The 21,706-nt window shown below is 34.0% G+C and overlaps 1 protein-coding gene across 1 annotated transcript in view; it reads right to left on the minus strand.

The window, feature by feature from the left end:
* The window catches only part of Cdh9 (cadherin 9), a 123,135-nt gene that overhangs the window by 17,109 nt on the left and 84,320 nt on the right, over positions 1 to 21,706 (minus strand). Inside the window, exons 3-7 of the mRNA XM_034523669.2 lie at positions 13,404 to 13,698; positions 9,675 to 9,794; positions 9,015 to 9,182; positions 7,039 to 7,226; positions 5,836 to 6,089 (exon numbers count right to left, since the gene is read on the minus strand). Of these exons, the coding sequence (XP_034379560.1) occupies positions 5,836 to 6,089; positions 7,039 to 7,226; positions 9,015 to 9,182; positions 9,675 to 9,794; positions 13,404 to 13,698 (1,025 nt within the window). The remainder of the gene's footprint in view (positions 1 to 5,835; positions 6,090 to 7,038; positions 7,227 to 9,014; positions 9,183 to 9,674; positions 9,795 to 13,403; positions 13,699 to 21,706) is intronic.

Raw genomic sequence — 21,706 nt, forward strand, 5'->3', positions numbered from 1 at the left:
CCACAGCGTTTGATTAAAGACACACTAGACCTACTGTGAATCACATTTCACAGAAAACTCTATTACTTATCTTAACCCTTTAAGCCTTTACTCTAATGGAGGGAGGGTATCATGATGTTTCTTGGGGTCTCCAGAAATCAGTCTCAATTTAGAACCAAGGTTCAATGGGTGCCACAAAGCCTGATTGTTTCCTCTTCCCCAGTGTACAATTATCTTTGAGAAAGTCCATTGGTTCCTTTGGGGAAGGACTGGAGAAAGGCTATCAGTAAAACTCTGAGGTATTTTATCAAGATCCTTCCTCAGGGAAGCCTGGCCATCATTTCATTCAAGTGATTCTGGGTCTTCAAATTGGCTCAAGTTTAAAACTTAGTCTACGTGATTGAGTTTTCTTTTGTCCATGATCCAATATAAGCTTTCTGTCATTTGCTTGTGAATGCTTTTGGTTATTCAAATCAAACAAAATGCAGTAGAATTCTTTGCTGTTTCATGCCTGGAAACATAGTGATTAATTAACCAGTAGCAAAGGGCTGTATGAGTCAATACCACCATAAAAAAACACCAAAATTGTCCTGCTCATTTTGGATCCTTATGAATATTTCTTTGACTATGCTATGCATTATAATAGCTATGATCATCTTGCCTTTGGCAATTCAGTACTGCCATGTGACCCAGCTACAGGCAAGTGGGAAAAGTTGAAGGGGGTTCGGTTGCAGGGACATGCATTAAACATATTACATTTAATTCATCTAGCTAGAAAGGAGCTTCTATGTCTCTAAGGTCTGTAACAAGGAAATGGGTGTCAAAGAAACTCTTCAAATATGTCGGTATCCCTTTTATCATTTTGTGTTCTATAGAATTACTGAAGGGCATGTGTTTTGGGCCTTCCCATTTTGAAGGATTAAGTTTTTCAGTGTATCCAGTCCAAAATTGCAGTTCCCCAAAGACTTAAAGACTTCACTTCACCAACACTAAACCAGGGGATATCTAGCATTTTCTTTTCAGGGATATCCAACTTTTTTTTTTTTAATTGGTTATTTCATTTATTTATATTTCAAATGTTATCTCCCTTCCCAGTTTCCCCTCCACAAACACCCTATCCCCTTCTCCTCCCCCTGTCTCTATGAGGGTGCTCCCCCATCCACCCACCCACCCACCCACTCTCACCTCAGTGCCCTAGCATTCCCCAACCCTGGGTCATCTAGCCTCCCATAGATAGGTTTCCCCTCCCATAGATGCCAGATAAGGCAATCCTCTACTACAATTGAATGCATGGGTCTTCTCATGTGTACTCTTTGGTTGGTGGTTTAGTCCCTGGGAGCTCTAGGGGGTCGGAGTTGGGGAGGGGAGTCTGGTTGGTTGGTATTGTTGTTTTTCTTATGGGTTGCAAACCCCTTCAGCTCTTTCAGTCCTTTCCCTACCTCCCCCGTTGAGGCCCCCACGCTTAGTCCAATGTTTGCCTGTGTGCATCTGCATCTATATTAATCAAGCTCTGGCAGACCCTTTCAAGGGACAGTAATACCAGGCTCCTGTCAGCAAGCACTTCTTGGCATCACCAAAAGTGTCTAGGTTTGGTGTCTGTATATGGGATCTATCCCCAGGTGGAGCAGTCTCTGGATAGTGTATCCTTCAGTCTCTGTTCCACTCTTTGTTCCAGTACTTCCTTTTGACAAGAGGAATTCTGGATTAATATTTTTGAGGTCGGTGTGTGGCCCCATCCCTCAACCGGGGTCCATGCTTATCCACTGGATATGATCTCTACAGGTTCTCCCTCCCCTTAGTTGGGTATTTTGGCTATTGTCCTCACTGTTAGATCCTAGGAACCTTTTGGATCCCTGGCAACTGGGAATTTCTAGTGGCTACCTCCAGTTTTTCCTCTCCCACTGCTATACCTTTACTTTCAAATTTCTGATTCTTTGTACTTTTCCCCCATCTCTTCCAGTATCTGAACCTGCTCTCCTTTTTACCCTCCCCCTCCTCTCACCCTCCCAGATCTTTCTCTCTTCCTCTACCTCCAGAGATTATTTCTTTCTATGCTTTCCCTCACCTTTAGCTGGCAATTCTGTTCCTTCACTGACATTAAAGCCTACTTCTTGGGGATTCCCATTCATATTGAAGGCCAGATGAGATATCTAGACTGTTGGACTGGACAATAATGGATGTCAGGAGCCATTATAGGATAAGCTAATAACTAGCAGGTGATCTTCCTGAGATGATGTGATTTGGATTATAATATAATCTGTGACAGATTCTTTCTCAAAAGCAAGGCCAAGGAGAATTCATTTTAGGAAAGATTCCTGCTATTAATATCCTCTTCCTGTTATTATTAAACATACATAACAATCACTATGTATTAGCCCACCCCTTTTGAACAGATCTCTGCAGATCTACAAAGATGTACTGTCTTTTAGTGATGCTATATAGACAAATAGATGATTTCTTAAGTCCAAATAATGTTCCTGTAAGAATTCCTAAAACTATTATCAGTGATTATTCAGTCCTTTTATAGTTGGACTGCTATTAGATCCTTTTCTAATAGTCAAAACTGCAATGAGAACTCTGCCAGTCTCCCATGTGTCACCAGTTAATTGCTGTAAGATAGTAGTAACCAGACTTTCTCTTACTCAGAGCACATACCAAGAGGTTGTACAAAAATTAATCAAAAGTCATAAAAAGGGAACTAACAATTTATTATAGGTGCTACGACAAAAGATAAAATATTGACTGTGTTTTTCTATACAAAACTTCACTAATAACTTAGTCATGATATTCAACTTTCACTGAACCTGTAGAGCTGTAACAGGTGATGTATATTTAGATAATTATTCCTATGGATATGCATGTAAACATTTTCTATTGTAAACTTTTATTTCAATTTCTGATTTAATATTTTTGTGAACTTGTGCTAAACATTTTAACATGTGATTATGTATTCTGAAAGATGTATAAATGCTGAGGACAAAGAGAGGAAGAGAGAATTTATTTTCCTTTTCCTGTTAAGACCCCCCAACCCCCCAGCTTAGAGAAGAATTTTTCCCTTTCCCCACTTAGGATCTTTCTGCTTTCCCCCTTAGATAGCTTTCATAGGAAACATTTTACAACTTAGTGTTAAATGCTGTAATCACTTTTCAATGTTCTTTTTGAAAGGTAGGTCCTTGCAATTCCTGCTGAGATAAAACAAAGACCACATTACTTAATCCTCAAAAGTTAGGCAACAGGTGTCAATTGCCTAAAAATGCAGCCTTTTACTCAGAAAGAGCAAGGAAGTTTATAGGATTTTTTTTTAGAAGTTTTCATCAGCATTTCAGTACAATTAGAAAGCTAGAATGTCCAGAGACCTTCAGACTTTAAAGCCACACAAGGTCCTACTCTGTGCCCCCTCCACAAGGCTCTCTCCCCAACTGGCAAATGGATACTTGAATATTCCTATCATAGAAAACCATTGTTGGCCTAGTTGATTCACAGCTTGTAAGCTTCTCAAATAAATCCCATATGTATGTACATATGTATGTGTGGTATGTATGTATGTATGTATGTATGTATATATGTATATATGCATATATGTATGTATATATGCATATATGTATGTATGTATGTATGTATGTATATGTGTGTGTATAATACCATACACACATATATATGTATAGTCACCATTTTTATTCTAGAGAACTCTGAATAATACACATGCTAAACTCATATATACTAAAATATAAATGAATTATTAAATAATTTCAGTATAAAAGTATTGTATATATGTCTCATATTTTCCATATCATCCCACACATACCCACTCCTCATCATTCATCTATATGAATCATTTACTCAGTTCCATTACAAATATATTTACATAGTTCTTTTTAAAAATTCTGAGTATTTTAAATCATAGTAAATATTGTTTAAACATCATAAATAATTTGGTTAAAGAGAAGAACATTTAGGAAAGTTTTAAAAAACCTTTCATGTGTAAAAATACATTGATACATTTAACATGATACCTTATGCTGAATACAATACAAATATGCATTAAGTATGTAAAAATTAAGCCAAATATCTGCAACCATGGCCTATGCTCATTTGTAACAGTGTTTATAGAGCAAAATGATTACTTGAATTCCATCACTAGCATCAATCTAAAAGCCAGGCACATAACTATAAATTCAGTACTATGTGGGTTGGGGACAGTTTATGATTCCTAGGACTTCCTGTACAGTTCATCTACACAAACTGGCAAAGTCCACATTCAATGAGAAATACCATCTCAAAAATGAGAGGAAAACAGATTGAGAAGTCAGAAACATGACATCGTCCTCCAGTTTCCACATGCATATATGTGCATATGTACCTAATATGCACATGCAAGACACCCCCCACCCCTCTCCCTGTATGTCCAAAATATGAGATTGGTTATTGATATTTTTGGTATTTACCTAGCTGACATTATAAAATCATTGTTATACTCTTTAGAATCTACTGATATTTGGAATTAATAGTAATTGAAGCTATTTGAAATGATATAATTTTAATTGTTTGATTAGCATTGAAAATGCGAATTACATCTTCAAATGTCAAAGAGTTTAATAATTATTTAAAATAAATTCTATATGGGCAAAATTGTTAAAGATTTAAATCAGAAGAAAAACTTGTTAACATATAATTTTAGACAAAGCATCTATAGATGATAAAATTGATAATAATTATTATGAAGTAATTGAATGAATAACACTATTTGTTAAATAATATTTCTAATCCTTAAAAAAATGTAACACTCAGAAGGGAGGGAGAGCAGAAGGAAGCCAGGAGAACAAGGCCTTCAAAATTAATTAAGCAAGGCACATATGAACTCATAAAGATGTAAACAAATCTATTTGTGTATTTCTTAATGGGAAGCTTATAAAAATATTTAAATTTCAGAAGCTCTACTTTCTTAAATGGTGAATCAACTGATCAAGTTTGGAAAATATTATACCTTACTAATTGATAATACTTTATTCTCTTTTTGTTGTTTTATATATTTTTAGAAACATTTTCTGTGGATATATGAACATAATTAATAAAGTTACCCATCAAAATTTGGATGTGTAAGCCTGCCAGTGGTGGTGTACTCCTTTAATTCCAGCACTTGGGAGGCAGAGGCAGGTGGATTTCTGAGTTTGACACCAGCCTGGTCTACAGAGTGAGTTTCAGGCCAGCCAGTGCTACACAGAGAATCCCTGCCTCGAAAAACAAAAACAAAAACAAAACAAAACAAAACAAAACAAGAATATGTAGTATTTTACTGTCTACTTTAACAGAGTATATTTCTATAATTATCTACAAAGAAGTTACTACAAATTTTCTCTTTCAGATATTTATTTCTAGATATTTATTGTACATATCTTAGTATAAATCAGCAGATATTTAGCTATTTACAGAATCCTTTGTATTTTTAAATGTATTTATTAAATAATAAATATATACATTGATTTGATTTAAAACATAGAGGCAATAAACATTAACAATTAAGAGATTAGAATTTGTGGATGAGTCCAAAATTGAAATCCTGTCTATATTTTTAGTTATTAGGTTTTTTGCCATAGAGTAATTACTTAAATACCCAGTGTTTTAGTATTATTACTCATGGTAAATTGTCATAATAGCATCTACCTTCTGCGGTTGTAAAACTCACGTGGTGTCTCATGCTTGAAGTAATCAGAAGAGAGCAGAGATAAAAAAATGTATCTTGAGGATGTATTCATAGCTGTGATCTAACATGCATAGTTATATGATTCAAGTTTTTACATACGTCTTAAAATGGATTGAATGTTTACACAAATAGCTACCCGCTTCTCAGGTACTCACTTTATTATGTTGTTCATGGCATCTGGGTCATATGCTGTGACTTGTCCGATGATGCTCCCCTCCTTCACATCCTCATCCACTTCCATCAAGTAAGAGAGCTTACTGAACACAGGAGGCTCGTCTACGTCTTCCACAGATATCTTAACCATGGCCGAGTCTTTGAAAGGTCCAAGGTGTAAGAATCGAGGATCAGGGTGGGTGTTACTTGCATCCACTCTTAAAGTGTACAACATTTTCTTTTCAAAATCTAAATTCTGAGTTTAAAGAAAGTAAGAAATGTTAGGATACATCTGAAGACAGCAATCGTTGACCATATGAATGTTTAAAAACCTTTTAAAATTTAATATCAAATATGGGTAAGTAACTATCCTAATTATAGCTTAATCATTTTTGAACAATGAACTAGTGCATTTGCTTTATGTTTATACAAGATAACTATTCTGGAATGCATAATAAACTGACATCCATTCGGTAACTCACTTCAATATTTCTAGGCCCAGTTAAATGAAATGTTATCTAAATCAATACTGATTAAATAGTAGCATTATTTAAGTTAAACATTATTAAAATCAGAAGACTGACTAAAACATATATCTAGAATAAATTCTATATTTCATCAACTTGAGCCTATATTAAAAGAAATAAAATAGTGAAACATAAAAATAATGTTAACTATATTGGTCTTCATCTTCTTACAGAGCATTCTTCAACATTCAACTAAAAATTAAGAAAATATATGCAAACAAGAACATCTTACATAGCAACGTCTGATATGTTGGCAGCTAATCCTCAGGTATGAGGTGTCAAGGTCAACTCTAGGTCTTAGTTCTTTATCTTTTTTCACTTATCTTACATAGACCACCAAACTTACAAGAAAATATTTGAGGAATGTATGACATATCAGTGATAGATCAGTGTTTATTGTTCATGCCACGGAGAAATACAAAGCAAACTCCCTTGAGTTTACTATGAGTCTGGTTCTTGTCTATTACAAGCCCAGCTATTTGAGCAGCAGCAGCAGCATAACTCTCAAGAACAACGTATCACTTATTTAAAGAGAAATCAGATTTTCTACTTCCTGTGGTTGATGGACAGCAAATAGAAGATGATGAAAAGTAGATCAAGAGTTGTTTTTCTCTGCACTGAAAAGTGAGAACAAACTAAAGAGCACTTAGTGAAAATAGAAAGACAGGCAAGAGAGACCTGTTTGACAGTTATGATCCCTTCCTGTGTATCTTTGTCAGTGATCACATCAAACATGTCTGATCCTTCTCCTTCTGAAATGCTGTACTCCAGCTCGGCATTCTCCCCTGTGTCAGGGTCATTGGCTTTTATCCTTCCAAGATGAGTTCCAAGAGGTGCAGACTCCAGAGAATTAAACTGATAAGTGCCTGCAAAGTAAATCATAGCTTCCTTCACTTTCAACATAGGATGATACAAATTTTCTATTTCCCTCTTAGTTAAAGTGATTTAACTTGAGAGACATTTTCATCATATTGAATTGTATGCTGTCAAAAGTTATAGAATCATGGAGTGGAAAACTAATGTATAGAAGGTGAACTTTCTCTGTACATGAGAAATATTAATTCCAGAAAGATTAAAAGAATGTCCAAAGTTTCTGAAAGAGCACACAGAAGCACGCTATAACAATCCAAACCATCTGGTGTAACAACCATGATAACCAATTGTTTGTTACTTGATTATGATTTTTGATATTGTAACCACACATTTTATACACATTTAAGTAAAAAAGCGAAGATGAGAATTTTAAATAATGAAGTTTTCATTATTTGAAATATTGTACCTTTATTCTTTTATTCTAAGTTCTAGAAAAAAATAATTTTCAAGCAGTAATTCCATTATTCTAGTTGTTTCTGCTTATATATTTTAGCTTTAATGTCTTTAAGTAGCATATTTTCCATGTTTAATACAGATCTATAGATACATCACAGTTCTTCTGTTTTGACAAACATCTCATTTACAAACTCTCTATAAATGTGTAAATAAGAAAATTGAAAATAACTAAAGAAATAAACTTAAACGTGGGTGCCAGGCATTTTATAAACCCAAAGGTTTTCTGTTGTGCTCTTTTTAGACCTTACAAAGAAGCAACTCAGGTAAATTATTTTCAGTAGACAGGCCAAAGAAAATTATCTTGCTGAGTTGTAAAAAAAGATAATACAAAACAGTCTCTCAGACTTCAAAGTCTAATCTTTTTCCAGTGATTTCTGTGGTTAGAAATGGCAGACTTTAAGTTTATCATGGGATTTCCCAAACTTTACTGTCAAGCCTTGGTCAGTAAAACAAGAAAAATTGTGATATTAATTAATTTACAATTTTATTTAGAGGAATTCATTTCATTATAACTGAAGTCAATTTAGTTGACTGACCAGCCCTCAGCATTTAGTCATTACTATAATGGACATAGAGCTTCTGCTAGTATCCTAATGGATAATAGAACAGTGTGATAATTCATCCAGGTATACACTTATTTTATATTTGAGAATCTGAATGGAACGTTTGCATGACAACTGGAAGAAATGTACTGATCTTCAGTGTTCAATAAATTTAATGACAATAAAATTAACACGTTGTTACATACTAGATGACTTCAATATTAATAAGATATTATCATCATCAAGTTTTCATGACTTTTAAAGTAAACCAAAAGGATATTAAAATGCTGCCAATTTAACCCACGTACATTGCTTTAAATATAGATCCTGTTTTCAGAGATGATAAACATCCAATCTGTGTTTTAAGATCCATTAAATAAAGGCTTATGATGTTGTTTATAAATTAGCTAAGAGTTGTGAACAGTGTAGACTTTGAATATAAACAGGCAGACTTTTGCGCCCACATCCCTACTCAGCGTGGTTAGAAGAAGGCTGGGACAGCAATCGTGACTGTGAGGACATCAGTTTGCAAAGCATTCTTGCTCATCAACAGCTAGAACACATTAAGTTGCAAGAGAACTTTGTTGTCTTGTTTTCTTCCATCTCTACTTGGTGATGTGTATCATCACTTATTACTTATAGGAAATTTTAACTGTTTCCTTTAAAGACATGTGCCTTGATTTGCTCATAGCAAAAGGACTAGAAGTGCAGACACTACAATCTATGGTAGTTCAGGTCAGTGTGTTTGAAAATATTCACATTACACTGTCAGGACAGACTTACTCTGTGGAAATCGAGGAGGATTGTTGTTGACATCTGTTAGGGTGATGTTCACTGTGGTGGTTCCAGAGAGGCCTCCCATCTGGCCGCCCATATCCTTAGCCTGAATAACAACTTGGTACTGCTCTCTGTTTTCTCTGCTCATGTCTGGCAATGCAGTTTTTATTATGCCTTTAAAAATTAAAAAAAAAAAAACATAAAGCATTTACTTTTGAAATCAAGATATACTTTTTAAAATCCATTTTACAGGGATTAGATGAAGAAAATGAGAATATCCACAATCAATTTAACTTAATTCCCCAAACAGAAAAGATTCTATTTTGTGCATTTTCTATTTTGATTGGCTGACTTTGCTTAATTTTCATACTCGTCATGTTCTTCAAGTTTGGAATATTTTCTTATTCTGAAAATTGTAATAATCCCTTTGAAATCTTGAAGTCTCTTAAATTTAACACCAATAAATAATAGTGAAAAGAGTTAAGCTCAAATAGGTTGTGTTAATATAAAGATGCTTGATTTTATTTTCATAAAATAAATATAGAAAGAAAACAGCTATATACAACTGACTGGATAGGTTTTAAAACAGAAAACAACCTAAACAAATGTGTATCAGGCTATTTTATATAAGATGAAATATACTGGGGAAGGCATCCATGTATTTACCTGATTCCGGGTCCACTGAAAAGTATGGCTGCCCTTGCAGTATGCTGTAGACCACTTTGGCACTGTTCCCATAGTTTGCATCATCTGCATCGGTGGCAGTCACTTGTATAACAGAGGTACCTGTTTCCAGCCCCACCAAAAGCAGAGGCATGTCAGTTCTTCTAAAGATTATCTATTTCAAAAACCATTTTCCCTCTCATTATTTTCTTAAAAGGAATTCTGGATTTACTCTTCACTATGGAATGTATGAAAATATATGACATATTTTATCACAGAGATTTATAGAAGTTAATGAATTAAAACCTTAATAAATAATAATATCATCGTGAAAAAAGTCCACACTAAATATAAACAAGTGTTTGATTAACACATTCATTGGTACATGGGAAAAGACACACTCAACATTTTGAAACCTGTTATTTTTTACATTAGTGAAGTAGGATTATATATACAACAAAACAAAGAGGTCTTACAATGAAGCAAACAAACAAAAATGTAATATAAATGCAAAATAGAGTCTTAGCAGGTTAGAAAGCCTGATTCAAACATCAGAGCTAAGCACACACACACAAGCACAAAAGATAAAAGAAGGGAAAATGAACTATAACTTTTCTGTGCACATAGAGTTCCACATTGACTGTCACTTGTAAATCCATAAATAGTAATGAAATATTAAGCTTTCTCAAAAGTTAACTTTTGATTTTCACATTTTATTTCCAACTTTTTTTCCCACTAAAATGAAAGTATTTAAATCATTAAATTATAAAGCTAAAAATAGTATTTTATTCTATTTTAACACTTCAATGTTTTTGTGAGGTTATTTTATTTCCTTTGGCCTTCTTTAGGGGCCCCTAAGCTTATTTAGGTTTGGTTAAATGGGTCAATAAAGAGATGAAAAGGACACACGGATGTGCAACTTCCTTTAGCCTGGAAAGCTCACGTGTTCTCTGCTGTCCTTCTCCACATTCATTAACTTAAGAATCCATGAGACTAATTCTCACCTTCCTAAGCATTAGGGATATCCTGTATCCCTATCCTGTATTAGGGATATCTTGTATCCCTAAGTATTAGGGATACAAGAGGAGAGCATGGTTTCAAGCACTCACTGGGAATAACAACCACCACCATCACAGCAACAGTCTTTTAAAATCAGAGAAATTAGACCTTTACATGTTAGACTTAAGTTTTGTTTTTCTTTGGAAGTATAAATTCTCTTCAGACGTGAAATTGCGGCATGCTATTCTATATCACCGTATGAAAACAAGCATTGTTTATAGCTTGTTATCTTTCCATAGGATGATAAAAGTAGGCTTAGCAGATTGGCAGGAGTTTATTTGTGTGTCTTCTGTCTGTGTGTGTCTCTGTGTGTGTCTTTGTATCTGTGTGTGTATCTCTGTGGTATGTGTGTGTGTGTCTTCTGTCTGTGAATGTCTCTGTGTGTGTCTGTGTATCTGTGTGTATTTGTCTGTGTGGTATGTGTGTCTGTCTGTCTGTGTGTCTTCTGTCTTTGTGTATCTCTGTGTGTCTGTGTCTGAGTCTGTGTGTCTTTGTATCTGTCTGTGTGTGTGTGTGTGTGTGTGTAAAGATAATTAATTTAAAAAAGAGGCCATGAATTTGAAAATGTGAAAGGAAGGTATACGGAAATGTTTTGAAGAAAAAAACCCAGCAAATAGAAGATGATGTGATCATATTATAATCTTAAGTGAATAAAAAAATATTTAAAACCATCAAGTAATGGAATGAAAGTTGAAAGTACATGACTGTGTGAATGTGTCTGATCAATTTTTCTAATAATCAAATATTTCTGTCATCTTAATCATGTTTATTATGTTTCTCAGTATGGATAAATCTATGGAAATATAAATAAGGCCAAAGTAATTTGCAAATTAACATATTAAAATGTTTTTCAAAACTTAGGGATATAACAATAATTCTGTTCAATTCAAAACTGATAATTACTTATCAACAACATAACTTTACATATATTTTCTTCTAAAACATAAGTACAGCAATTCTAAAATATGCATCTGAAGTAACTTAATGCTTGGGAAATATAGATCAATCCAGAAAATTATAACAGTCTAAACTTATAAGTTCAACATTGAAGAAATCCCATCTATGATATGTTACACGAGGGCTTTATGATCTCAAAAGCCTCCTGTCTTTTTTGATACATTAATTTTACATTATAAGAATAAAAACTTGAAGAGATAATAGAACCTCATTTTCCCCAAATAGGTGGGCTTACACAAAAATTCTCGGAGCATTTCTGTAAACAGACTATACCATTAAAAAGCATTTATATTGCACTGTCAGTGAAGATGTATAAAGATTTAGTTTTTTCTAATAGTTTCTTCAGTCAAACATGCATTATTATATTATTTAGAACTAATATTCAAGTGCGTAATGATAAATATAGAAAAAATGAATATCTTACATGGATATTTTATTTAATAATACTTCACTAATATTTTAAAACAATATGTATTTCTATTATAAAATGGAATCATTACACATTGATAAAATTAACCATTTAACGTGCATACAAGTAATAATTGTGTATAGTAAGGAATGGTTTTGAAATTGGTAGAATCTCGGAACTGTGAGAAATTACTGTTTTTAGTTTTCATGGAAGACTAGTAGAGAAAAATATAGAGATATAGAGCAAAAATTTGTGAATCCTAGAATGATGCTACAGGTTATCTGATCTTCATTCAGTTGTTAAATTCTTCTGAACTTCTAATTGACAGGACAGACTGTGAAGTCCTATCTCCCATATTTACTAATTAAGTTTATTTTGATGATTAAATGAGCCAGTTATGTAGAAGCAGTTTGTCAAATAGAGCAGTATCCTGTATCAGGTAATATTTAGAAAAGGCTGCAGCGCTGGCCAACTATCTAATTGGCTGATGGCTCTGCTTAGCTCTGACCACCATGTTCCACACTAGAAGTGGCCAAAAGCCATGCGTGCCACAGGTAGAAGTAGCCAGAGGCCAAACGTGCCACAACTAGACCCAGGAGATGCCAGCATGGCAGCTGGCTCTGCCAATTTATCATGCTGGCCCCACAAATTTCAGCTGAGCCCCTGATCATACCCGCTTTACTTGCCCATATAGAAGACTCTTAATGCTTAAAGATTATCCAATGGATTTATATATTTGGAAATGCTCAATTAACAAGATGCCCATGTAATTAGAATAGTTACCCAATATCTAACCTTTAGATATAAGTTGTTACCCAGGACTCCTCTCGACCCATCTGTCCTCCTCCACGGTTCTCTCCTTCTCCCTTTCTCTTCCTTCTTTTTCCCACTCTTCCACTCTTTGCTCCTCCCACATTAGCTCCTCCCCAATTACCTAGCTTTATTGCAAATACAATGTAGCAGCAGCAGGAAATTATCCTGCTACAGTTTCCTTTTTCAGTTTAATGTGAGAAGAGCTGCTGACATACTTCACTCCATCCCAGATCAGGCGGCAACGCATTTATTCTGAATGACAGAGCAGGTGCTGCTGTCCTCGGAATCAAATAACTTCACTCATTAATGATAATGAAAAGAAGACATGGCTGCAATAATGATTGAAATTATTTGGAAAGGAGATGTTTGACTAAAAGGAGAGTTTCTAGATGCAGCTCTGATTCTGAAAGGACACATGTAATCACGTGGTTGCAAATGTTTTAGTAAAAGTACAAGAGCAATCATGTTAAGCACATGGGTGAGTAGGTACCTACCAACTCCAGACATTTCGGGAACACTGGCTGTGTACAGGTCTTTAGTGAATTTGGGCTCATTGTCGTTGATATCATGGATTTTAATAATAAACTCAGATTCTGGCTCCACTTGTCGCCCGGTCTTCCTGTCTATAGCCTTGGCACGAAGAATGTACAGAGATTTTTCTTCTCTGTCTAGTTTCTTTGCAGCGTGAATATCTCCTGTATTTTCATCTATAACGAAGAGATTACCAGCACCATCTCCTGTCAAAATGTATTTTAAATTTCCATCTCCTTTATCTTGGTCGGTGTGAAGCTTCAAAGAGGTAAAACAAAAAAGAATAATTCTGTAAATACGTGGGTGGTTATTCCATTGAAAACAATTTGATATGTACTAATTTCTTCTCCCCATCATGCCATGTCAATAATAATCTGAACAAATACCTCAGATCAAGAGAAACAGGACATTTTGGATTTAAGTAATCTTAAAATATTAAACAAGTATAGCCAGTCATCATGAAATAATGGACTTAGAATAATTGATACTTGAGTTGCTTCAAAACATAGTGGTTAAAATATAATTTTGATTAGAATATTACCAAAATTTAAACCTCTATTGTAGTACAATGGAGAAAAATAAATTCATCTTCATTCTGGGTGTGGTATTTTTTTTTGTTTTGTTTTTGTTTTTGTTTTTGTTTTTGTTTTTCAAGACTTCATTCTAATTTATTTATTTATCTAAATAATTAAACACAAAAAATATAGAAAGGCATTATAATTCATTATAATGATTACTGTAGAATTAATTCTTTAACTAGTGTGGTACCTTCCCTATATTAGACTGTATAAACCTTGCTTCTATTAATGGAAACCAATCAGACAGAGAAAGAGTTTTAAAAGTTAAATCCTTTTCAATATGATTTTAAGAAACTACTTTTTCTATTACCATGTCCTGATTATGAGACATGATCTTTATAAACACTTTAAATTTCAAGTGATACACAACATGTGTCATATATTAAAGAAAAAATAATTAGTTCTAATTAATATCTATTTTATAAAGGTAACTTCACAAAAAAATCATCTAAGTGGGTTGTAATTTGCTTGTAAAATAAGGCATAAATGAACCAAGGAGGAATCTCAAATACCACAATAATGATTATGAATTATAAACAATAATGATCATATATAGAAAATCAATTCATAAGAATTTTAACAAATGTAATGTATAATCCGCCAACATGAATTGAATAAATCTTTATTTCAACAACAATAACAGTATACTCTGAAGTTGTGGGTACTACTTAAAAGGAAATATTTTTAACTTTGTATAATGTTATAATATCATGTTTTAATGAACTTATAATATGGAATAAAGAAACCAAAATCTTTTATAAATAGCACTTTCACAATTTAGTCTTCTTTGGTAAGAAGCATAGAAGAGAATGTATGTAAGAGACTATGCTGTGGATCCAAGGATACAGTCTTCAGTTAGGCAGAGTGATCTGTGATACACTATACAGAATAAGACTAATATTAATGAGAATGAGACTATGCATGTCATTTATTTCAAACTTGTTAAACGCACACATTTTAAATAAAATGCAAGTCTGAAATGGCCTCTGCCTCCACGATTTCCAGAATAGACCTCACAAATCCTATTCTCCTGCCTGACACTGTCTTCTCAGTCTTTTTGTGTTTTCCACTTGAATTCTTTCTCAGCCAAACTAAGCATAGAAATGTGTTTGATTATTTCCCCCTCTTCCTTTAAACTTCACCGGAAATAATCGTCACATATGACACTTGCTTTCTTCTCTGAGAGATTATAAAATCTAGCTTATTTATTGGGCTACAACTAGACATTTTCCTTCAACATATTTTATCTAGAACAGAGTAGCAATCTCATGATGGCATTGTTTCAACTCTTGTCCTACTACTGATATTTTTGGATACTAAAGAAGATTATTTTTCTACAACATGAATACAGTCATGTGGGAAATTTCTGGGAAGATACAGTGTTTCAAGTCAGTAATCAAGCACAATAAACCAGAGTTAGTCACTTGCATGTATATGAGTTCAGATGGATGGGCATATAATTTTCTTTTTCTAATATTTAGTAATATAATTTCTTTCAACTAAATTTGATAACATTAATTTTAAAAGAAATCTTTACTTCTTTATTCCTAAAATTTTATTTGATGGTTTTATTTTTCCATGTATAATTTGGATAATCTGTCCTTTAGTTGTAAAATTTATCTTTGTTACTTTTAACTCCTTTAAGCATGTATACCAAAACATTTATTCTCCATGAAGAAATCTATTCTACCTTTATATATAAATGTTTGCCTGTTTCTTTCACTTTTTAATACTCTCCCATTTTTTCTGAATTGTCCTCTTTCTAAGTATGTCTCCTCTCCACTTTTCATGTTTTTTGCCCCCCTCAGGACACTTCCTCTGATTCAGTAGGTTGGAATGAATGAAGAGGCATGGTGATTTATAGTACTATCAGTGTCAAGGGACTTTTCTCTATGCCAAACTAATGCTATAATGCCTTAAGGAAAAATTGATACATTCCTGGTAAACTAAATTATGTTTACAAAAGTCACAGTACTCTCTATTTTTAAGAGAATATTTTTCAGGTATATGGAGAAAATCCATCTATAAGTGATTATAATTAAAATAAGGTTGTGAAATAAAACTACTTCTAAATTTAAATAACATTTCAGAAATATTCACATATAAAAATATTGTAATGATAATCTTTTCATAAAACTGTTAATAAGTATTTTGTTCATATAACCATTACAAATTATTGTCTCAAAATAATAGCTTAGTAAAAGGAAATATTACAAGATAGATTAAACAGAAAAAGAATTATATGTACCAGATTTTGTTAATTTGGTAAAAATAGCATAATTAACTAAAAAGTTCAGTTTTCTGATTTCATTATACTATCACATTTTGATAACTATTCTTTAGATTTTTAGACTTAGATGTAAGTCATCAACTAAATATTACAGTATGGAGATATATATATGTATATATACATATATATGTATATATATAGTATTTTTAACTAAATCTCATAGAAGTATCCTTTAAAAATTTATACTTTAATGTTTTTTTTTTTACATTCCAGACTCTACAGTCCAGACTTTATTCCCCTCCCAGTCCACCCTCCAACTGTTCCACATCCCACATCTCCTCTCCCATCTTCAAGAGGACACACCCACCCCAACCCCAACCTTTCCAGCCCTTCCCTGGGACTGCAAATCTCTCAAGGGTTAGGTGCATCTTCTATGAGTCCAGACCCAGCAGTCCTCTGCTGTATATGTGTTGGGAACATTAAATCAGCTGGTGTATTACATACAATATTAGTAATCATTTCAGTTTTACATTTCTTCTATTTTAATTTTAATGAACCTAAACTTTTAAAATTTCAAGAAGGAAAAGGACAGATTCCAGTGAGCCATCAGTTCATTACTATTGCAAAGAGAGATTTTATGAATGAGTCCTTTTGATACAGACTTTTCTTTCCCTACATTCAAAATTAGGCCAAAATTTCTCATATCAAACAATATAAAATTTTACTAAACTACCCTTGTTTCTGACCAATAAATTTATTACTCAATAAGGCGAAAATAGAAGTGGATTCCTATCCTGAAATTCCATGATCTAATGAAATTTTTCATCCTCCTGAAGTATAAGAACTGTCTTCAGTGCTATAAGATATTAACCTATAGGCAGTGTCCTTTGAACAAGAGACTATTCCTTTTTATTTAAATCCAGCAAATTCAAGATGATGAAGCAATAAAAACAACAAAATGTATTCTTTTGAACTGGTCATTTGGATTATTCAGTTCTAATTTTAGAAAATAACATCTTAGGAGTTAGTATTTCATATATGAGTAAAAAGTACACTATACATTAAAAATATGATCTAAAATACAGCAATTCAAAAAAATTTTAATCAAGTCCTGACAGGACATTGTATCATTTGTAATATCTTGCACTCTTAATATAATATGTATTTGTATATGTACAATATCATGTACACATTTGCTCCAGAATATAACAAAGAGAAAGGCATAATGAAGTAGAAATTATATTCCATAACAAAACCATGTGAGACAGATGAGGAAGGGATTAGAAGAAGAAAAAATTATAAAGTAATACAATATCTCCTTTTTACAGACACATAAGCAGAAATATTCAAAGGAATATTAGTAAGTCAATAAAAGCTGAATTCATGGAGCACATTACCAGCAAGTATAATTTATTCCAGCAATACAAGACTGTATGAATACACTTAATGAATTAATATAAAATCCCATGTGAAGGCTTTAAAAGAGATTTAAATATAAAATATATATTTGAAAAATCTTTAAAAACTTCCATTACTGGATGATGACAAAAACTCTCAACAACCCGGAATAAACTGGTACTGCCCCTAAATCACAAAAGTTGGCTTTTCCAAATGAGTATCAAAATAAAGTCTAGGATCAGAAACAAAGCAATGATAATACTTCTGTGGAATGTACTATTAGAAGTCCTATGCTATACAATAATACATATCAATGAAAGTTGAAGGTATACTGATTGAAATGGAAGACAAAAAAGTAAGACACATTTCTGTGTCACTAGCAAGGAAGTTCATGCAGAATATATTCCAAATTTTTTATAACATCAAAAGCCTAAGCTAATTCCATTAAGCAGCATATGAAGACCATATAATATACGGTTAATATAAAAATAAAACACAGAAGGGGGCTGCAGGGACAAAAATGAAGAAGAGACTGAGGGAAAGGCGGTCCAATTATCTGCCCAATTAGGGATCCATCTCAAGGGGAGGCTCCAAGGACTGACACTATTAATGATGCCGTGGTGTGCTTACAGATAGAAGCCTAGTATGGCTGTCCTACGATAGAGTGCCAACAAGCAGCTGAAAGGGTCAGCTGCAGTTACTTACCTTCAACCAATGGACAGAAGCCAGGGACCCCTGTGGTTGAATTAGGGAAAGACTGGAAGAAACTGAGGAGGGTGACCCTATAGGAAGACAAGCAATCTCAGCTATCCCTGACCACTGAGATCTCTCGAACACTGAGCCACCAACCAGGCAGCATAATCCAGCTAATATGAGGCCCCCAACACATATACAGCAGAGAAGTGTTAGTGGCCTCAGTAAGAAAAGACTTGCCTAACTCTGCAGAGACTGGAGGCCCCAGGGAGTGGGGAGGCCTCCTGGGGAGGTGGGGAGGAGGATCCTTTAGTAGTCAGGAGGGAGGAGGAATGGGATGGGGAACAATGGGAGGTGGATCTATCAGGAAAAAGGTAACAACTGGACTCTAAAATATAAAAAGTAATAAAAAAAGAAAAAAAAATGAAAACATAAATAAATAAATAAATAAATACACAAACACATTGTTTGCTTTAGCAATAATGATAAAAATAAAAAAGGATTCTTCTTACATTGTTCTAATTTTACTAGGACAAGCTTTCAACGTACCCACATCCTGAGTTTGGAATTTATACATGTGTCACCACAGGCAGATTTTATGTAATGATAAGTAACTAATCAACCCATTGCTTTATTTAGTCTAAAAAAATCCCATACAATCTAAAATATCCATCCCCACAAATCACATTGATAATAATAATATTTCTATTATTTAAAATATTATATGCCTATTGTCATTATTGCTATTTATTTTATATCAACACCCCACATGAAGTATTTAGTTAAAATGTAATGAAATATGTATAAACATTTATGAAAAATCTTCAAAACTTATTTAAGAAATGATAGAAAAATCAAACAAATGAAGAAGGTTACATTCATAATGAGGACTAAAATTATCAGTAAATGTAAAATGTATCAGTAAATGTAAATGTCTTAACATTTAGTGTATGATAAGGGTAGAAGTGAATTTGTTTTGTTTTGTGCTATCAACAAACATTTCTAGGTTTACACAAAATGGTCATAAAAATGAACAAACTGGACAGGAGGAAGTATAGATACTGTAGTCTAAGAAGTTTGACAATTTAGAAAGTATGTGACTCAAGAGGACAAAATAAAGAATATAGGAATCAATCCAAATAAGACAATAAAATCATTTTTCAGAATGGGAAGCCTATTCTGGACACAGGAAAAGTAGAAAGAGTAACCAAAAGAATGAATCCATAAAACTTACAAATATACACACAAAACAATATACATATTAGCACTAAGGGCAAAATTACATTTAAGAAAAGTGAGTATAGAAGGAAGAGAATGGATTATTTCTATAATAACTTAAATTCTTTGGGTAATCTGGAAACCAGTCTAGAGGTTCTTCAGAAAATTGGACATAGCTATACTACTGAGGACCCAGTTATACCACTCCTGGGCATATACCCAAAAGATGCTCTAACATATAACAAGGACGTTTGCTCTACTATATTCATAGCAGCCTTATTGTAATAGCCAGAAGCTGGAAAAAAGCCTAGATATCCCTAAACAGAGGAATGGATACAGAAAATGTGGTACATTTACATAGTGGAGTACTACTCAGCTGTTAAAAACGACTTCATAAAATTCTTAAGCAAATGAATAGAACTAGAAAATATCATCCTGAGTGAGGTAACTGAGTTGCAAAAGAACACACATGGTATGCATTCACAGATAAGTAGATATTAGCCCCAAAGCTCAAAATACTCCAGATACAATTCATAGAATTGTACACATAAAGCTCAAAAAAAAAAGGAAGACCAAAATATGGATGCTTCAGTCCATCTTAGAAGGGGGAACAAAATACTCACGCGAGGTAGAAGGTGGGAGGGAATTGGGAGGAAGAGAGGAGAGGAGGGAGACAAAAGATCATATATAGGAAGAGACAGGAATGATATACAGAGTGTCAGGAATTTGAACAGAGGTTTGTAGCAGTGGGGGTTGGGGAACTGGATAGCCACCTGCAAGTCCCAGATACCAGGAAATCAAAGGGCTCCCAGTACCCAACAGGGATGAGATTAGCTAAAATGCTCAACAAAGGGAAAAGAGAACCTGAAGAGACCAACCATATCCAGAGGTTAGGCAAGGCCCCCTGTTGGGGGATGGGACCACCCACTCACTCATCTCCAAATTCTTAATCTAGAATGGCTCCTGTCTGAAGGCAATACAGGAACAAAGTGTGGAGCAAAAACCGAGGGAAAGGCCATCCAGAGACTACCTTACCTGGGGATCCATCCCATATACAGACAGCAAACCCAGACACTATTGTGAATGCCAAGAAGTGCATGCTGACAGGAACCTGTTATAACTATCTCCTGAGAGGCTCTGCAGGAGCATGACAAGTACGGAGGTTAATGCTTGCAACCAACCATTGGACTTAGCAATGGGTTCCAAATGGAGGAGTTAGAGAAAGAACTGAAGGAGCTGAAGGGGTTTGCAACCCATAAGAAAAGCAACACTATCAACCAACCATACCCTGCAAAGCTTTCAGGGACTAAACCACCAACCAAAGAGTACACATGGAAGGACCCATGGCTCCAGCTGCATATGTAGAAGAGGATGTCATTGTCTGTTATCAGTAGGAGGAGAAGCCCTTGATCCTGTGAAGACTTGATGCCCCAGTGTAGGGAAATGCCAGGGCAGTGAGGTGGGAGGGAGAGCACTCTCATAGAAGAAGGGGGAGAGGATATGGGAGAAAAGGGATCCAGAGGCGAAACCAGGAAAGAGGATGACATTTGAAATGTAAATACATAAAATATCTAATAAAATAATAAATAAAAAAACTTTTTGTAAGACTTCATAAACAGAGGACAAGAATATGAGGAGTTAACTGAAGGACAAATGCCAACATTCCAAATATGTTCAAAAATTGTAACACAAAAATTGTTTTGTTGAAAATAGAAAGTGGTACATCATGTAAGAAAATCATTCCTAAATCTCTGTGCACTTTAGAAAAACAGAAGTTATAAATACAATACTCAGTTACAGCAAGAAATTTTAACTCTAAATCCTACTAAACAATAATAATATTTATTTATTTATTTATTTATTTATTTATTTATGAGTTCACTGTAGCTGTCTTCAGACACACCAGAAGAGGGCATCAGATCCCACTACACATTGTTGTGAGCCACCATGTCGTTGCTGGAAATTGAACTCAGGACCTCTGGAAGAGCAGTCAGTCCCCTTAACTGCTGAGCCATCTCTCCAGACCCAACAATAATAATATCAATCAATGATAATAATATTAAACAAATAAAAAACCTCTAATGAAATATATTATGTTGAAATGTAGAAAAAAGTTCCTTTGAGTCCTTATGTATGATTCCTGTCTTTA

Source organism: Arvicanthis niloticus, chromosome 19, assembly GCF_011762505.2.
Source record: "Arvicanthis niloticus isolate mArvNil1 chromosome 19, mArvNil1.pat.X, whole genome shotgun sequence".
NCBI classification, from domain to species: Eukaryota; Metazoa; Chordata; class Mammalia; order Rodentia; family Muridae; genus Arvicanthis; species Arvicanthis niloticus.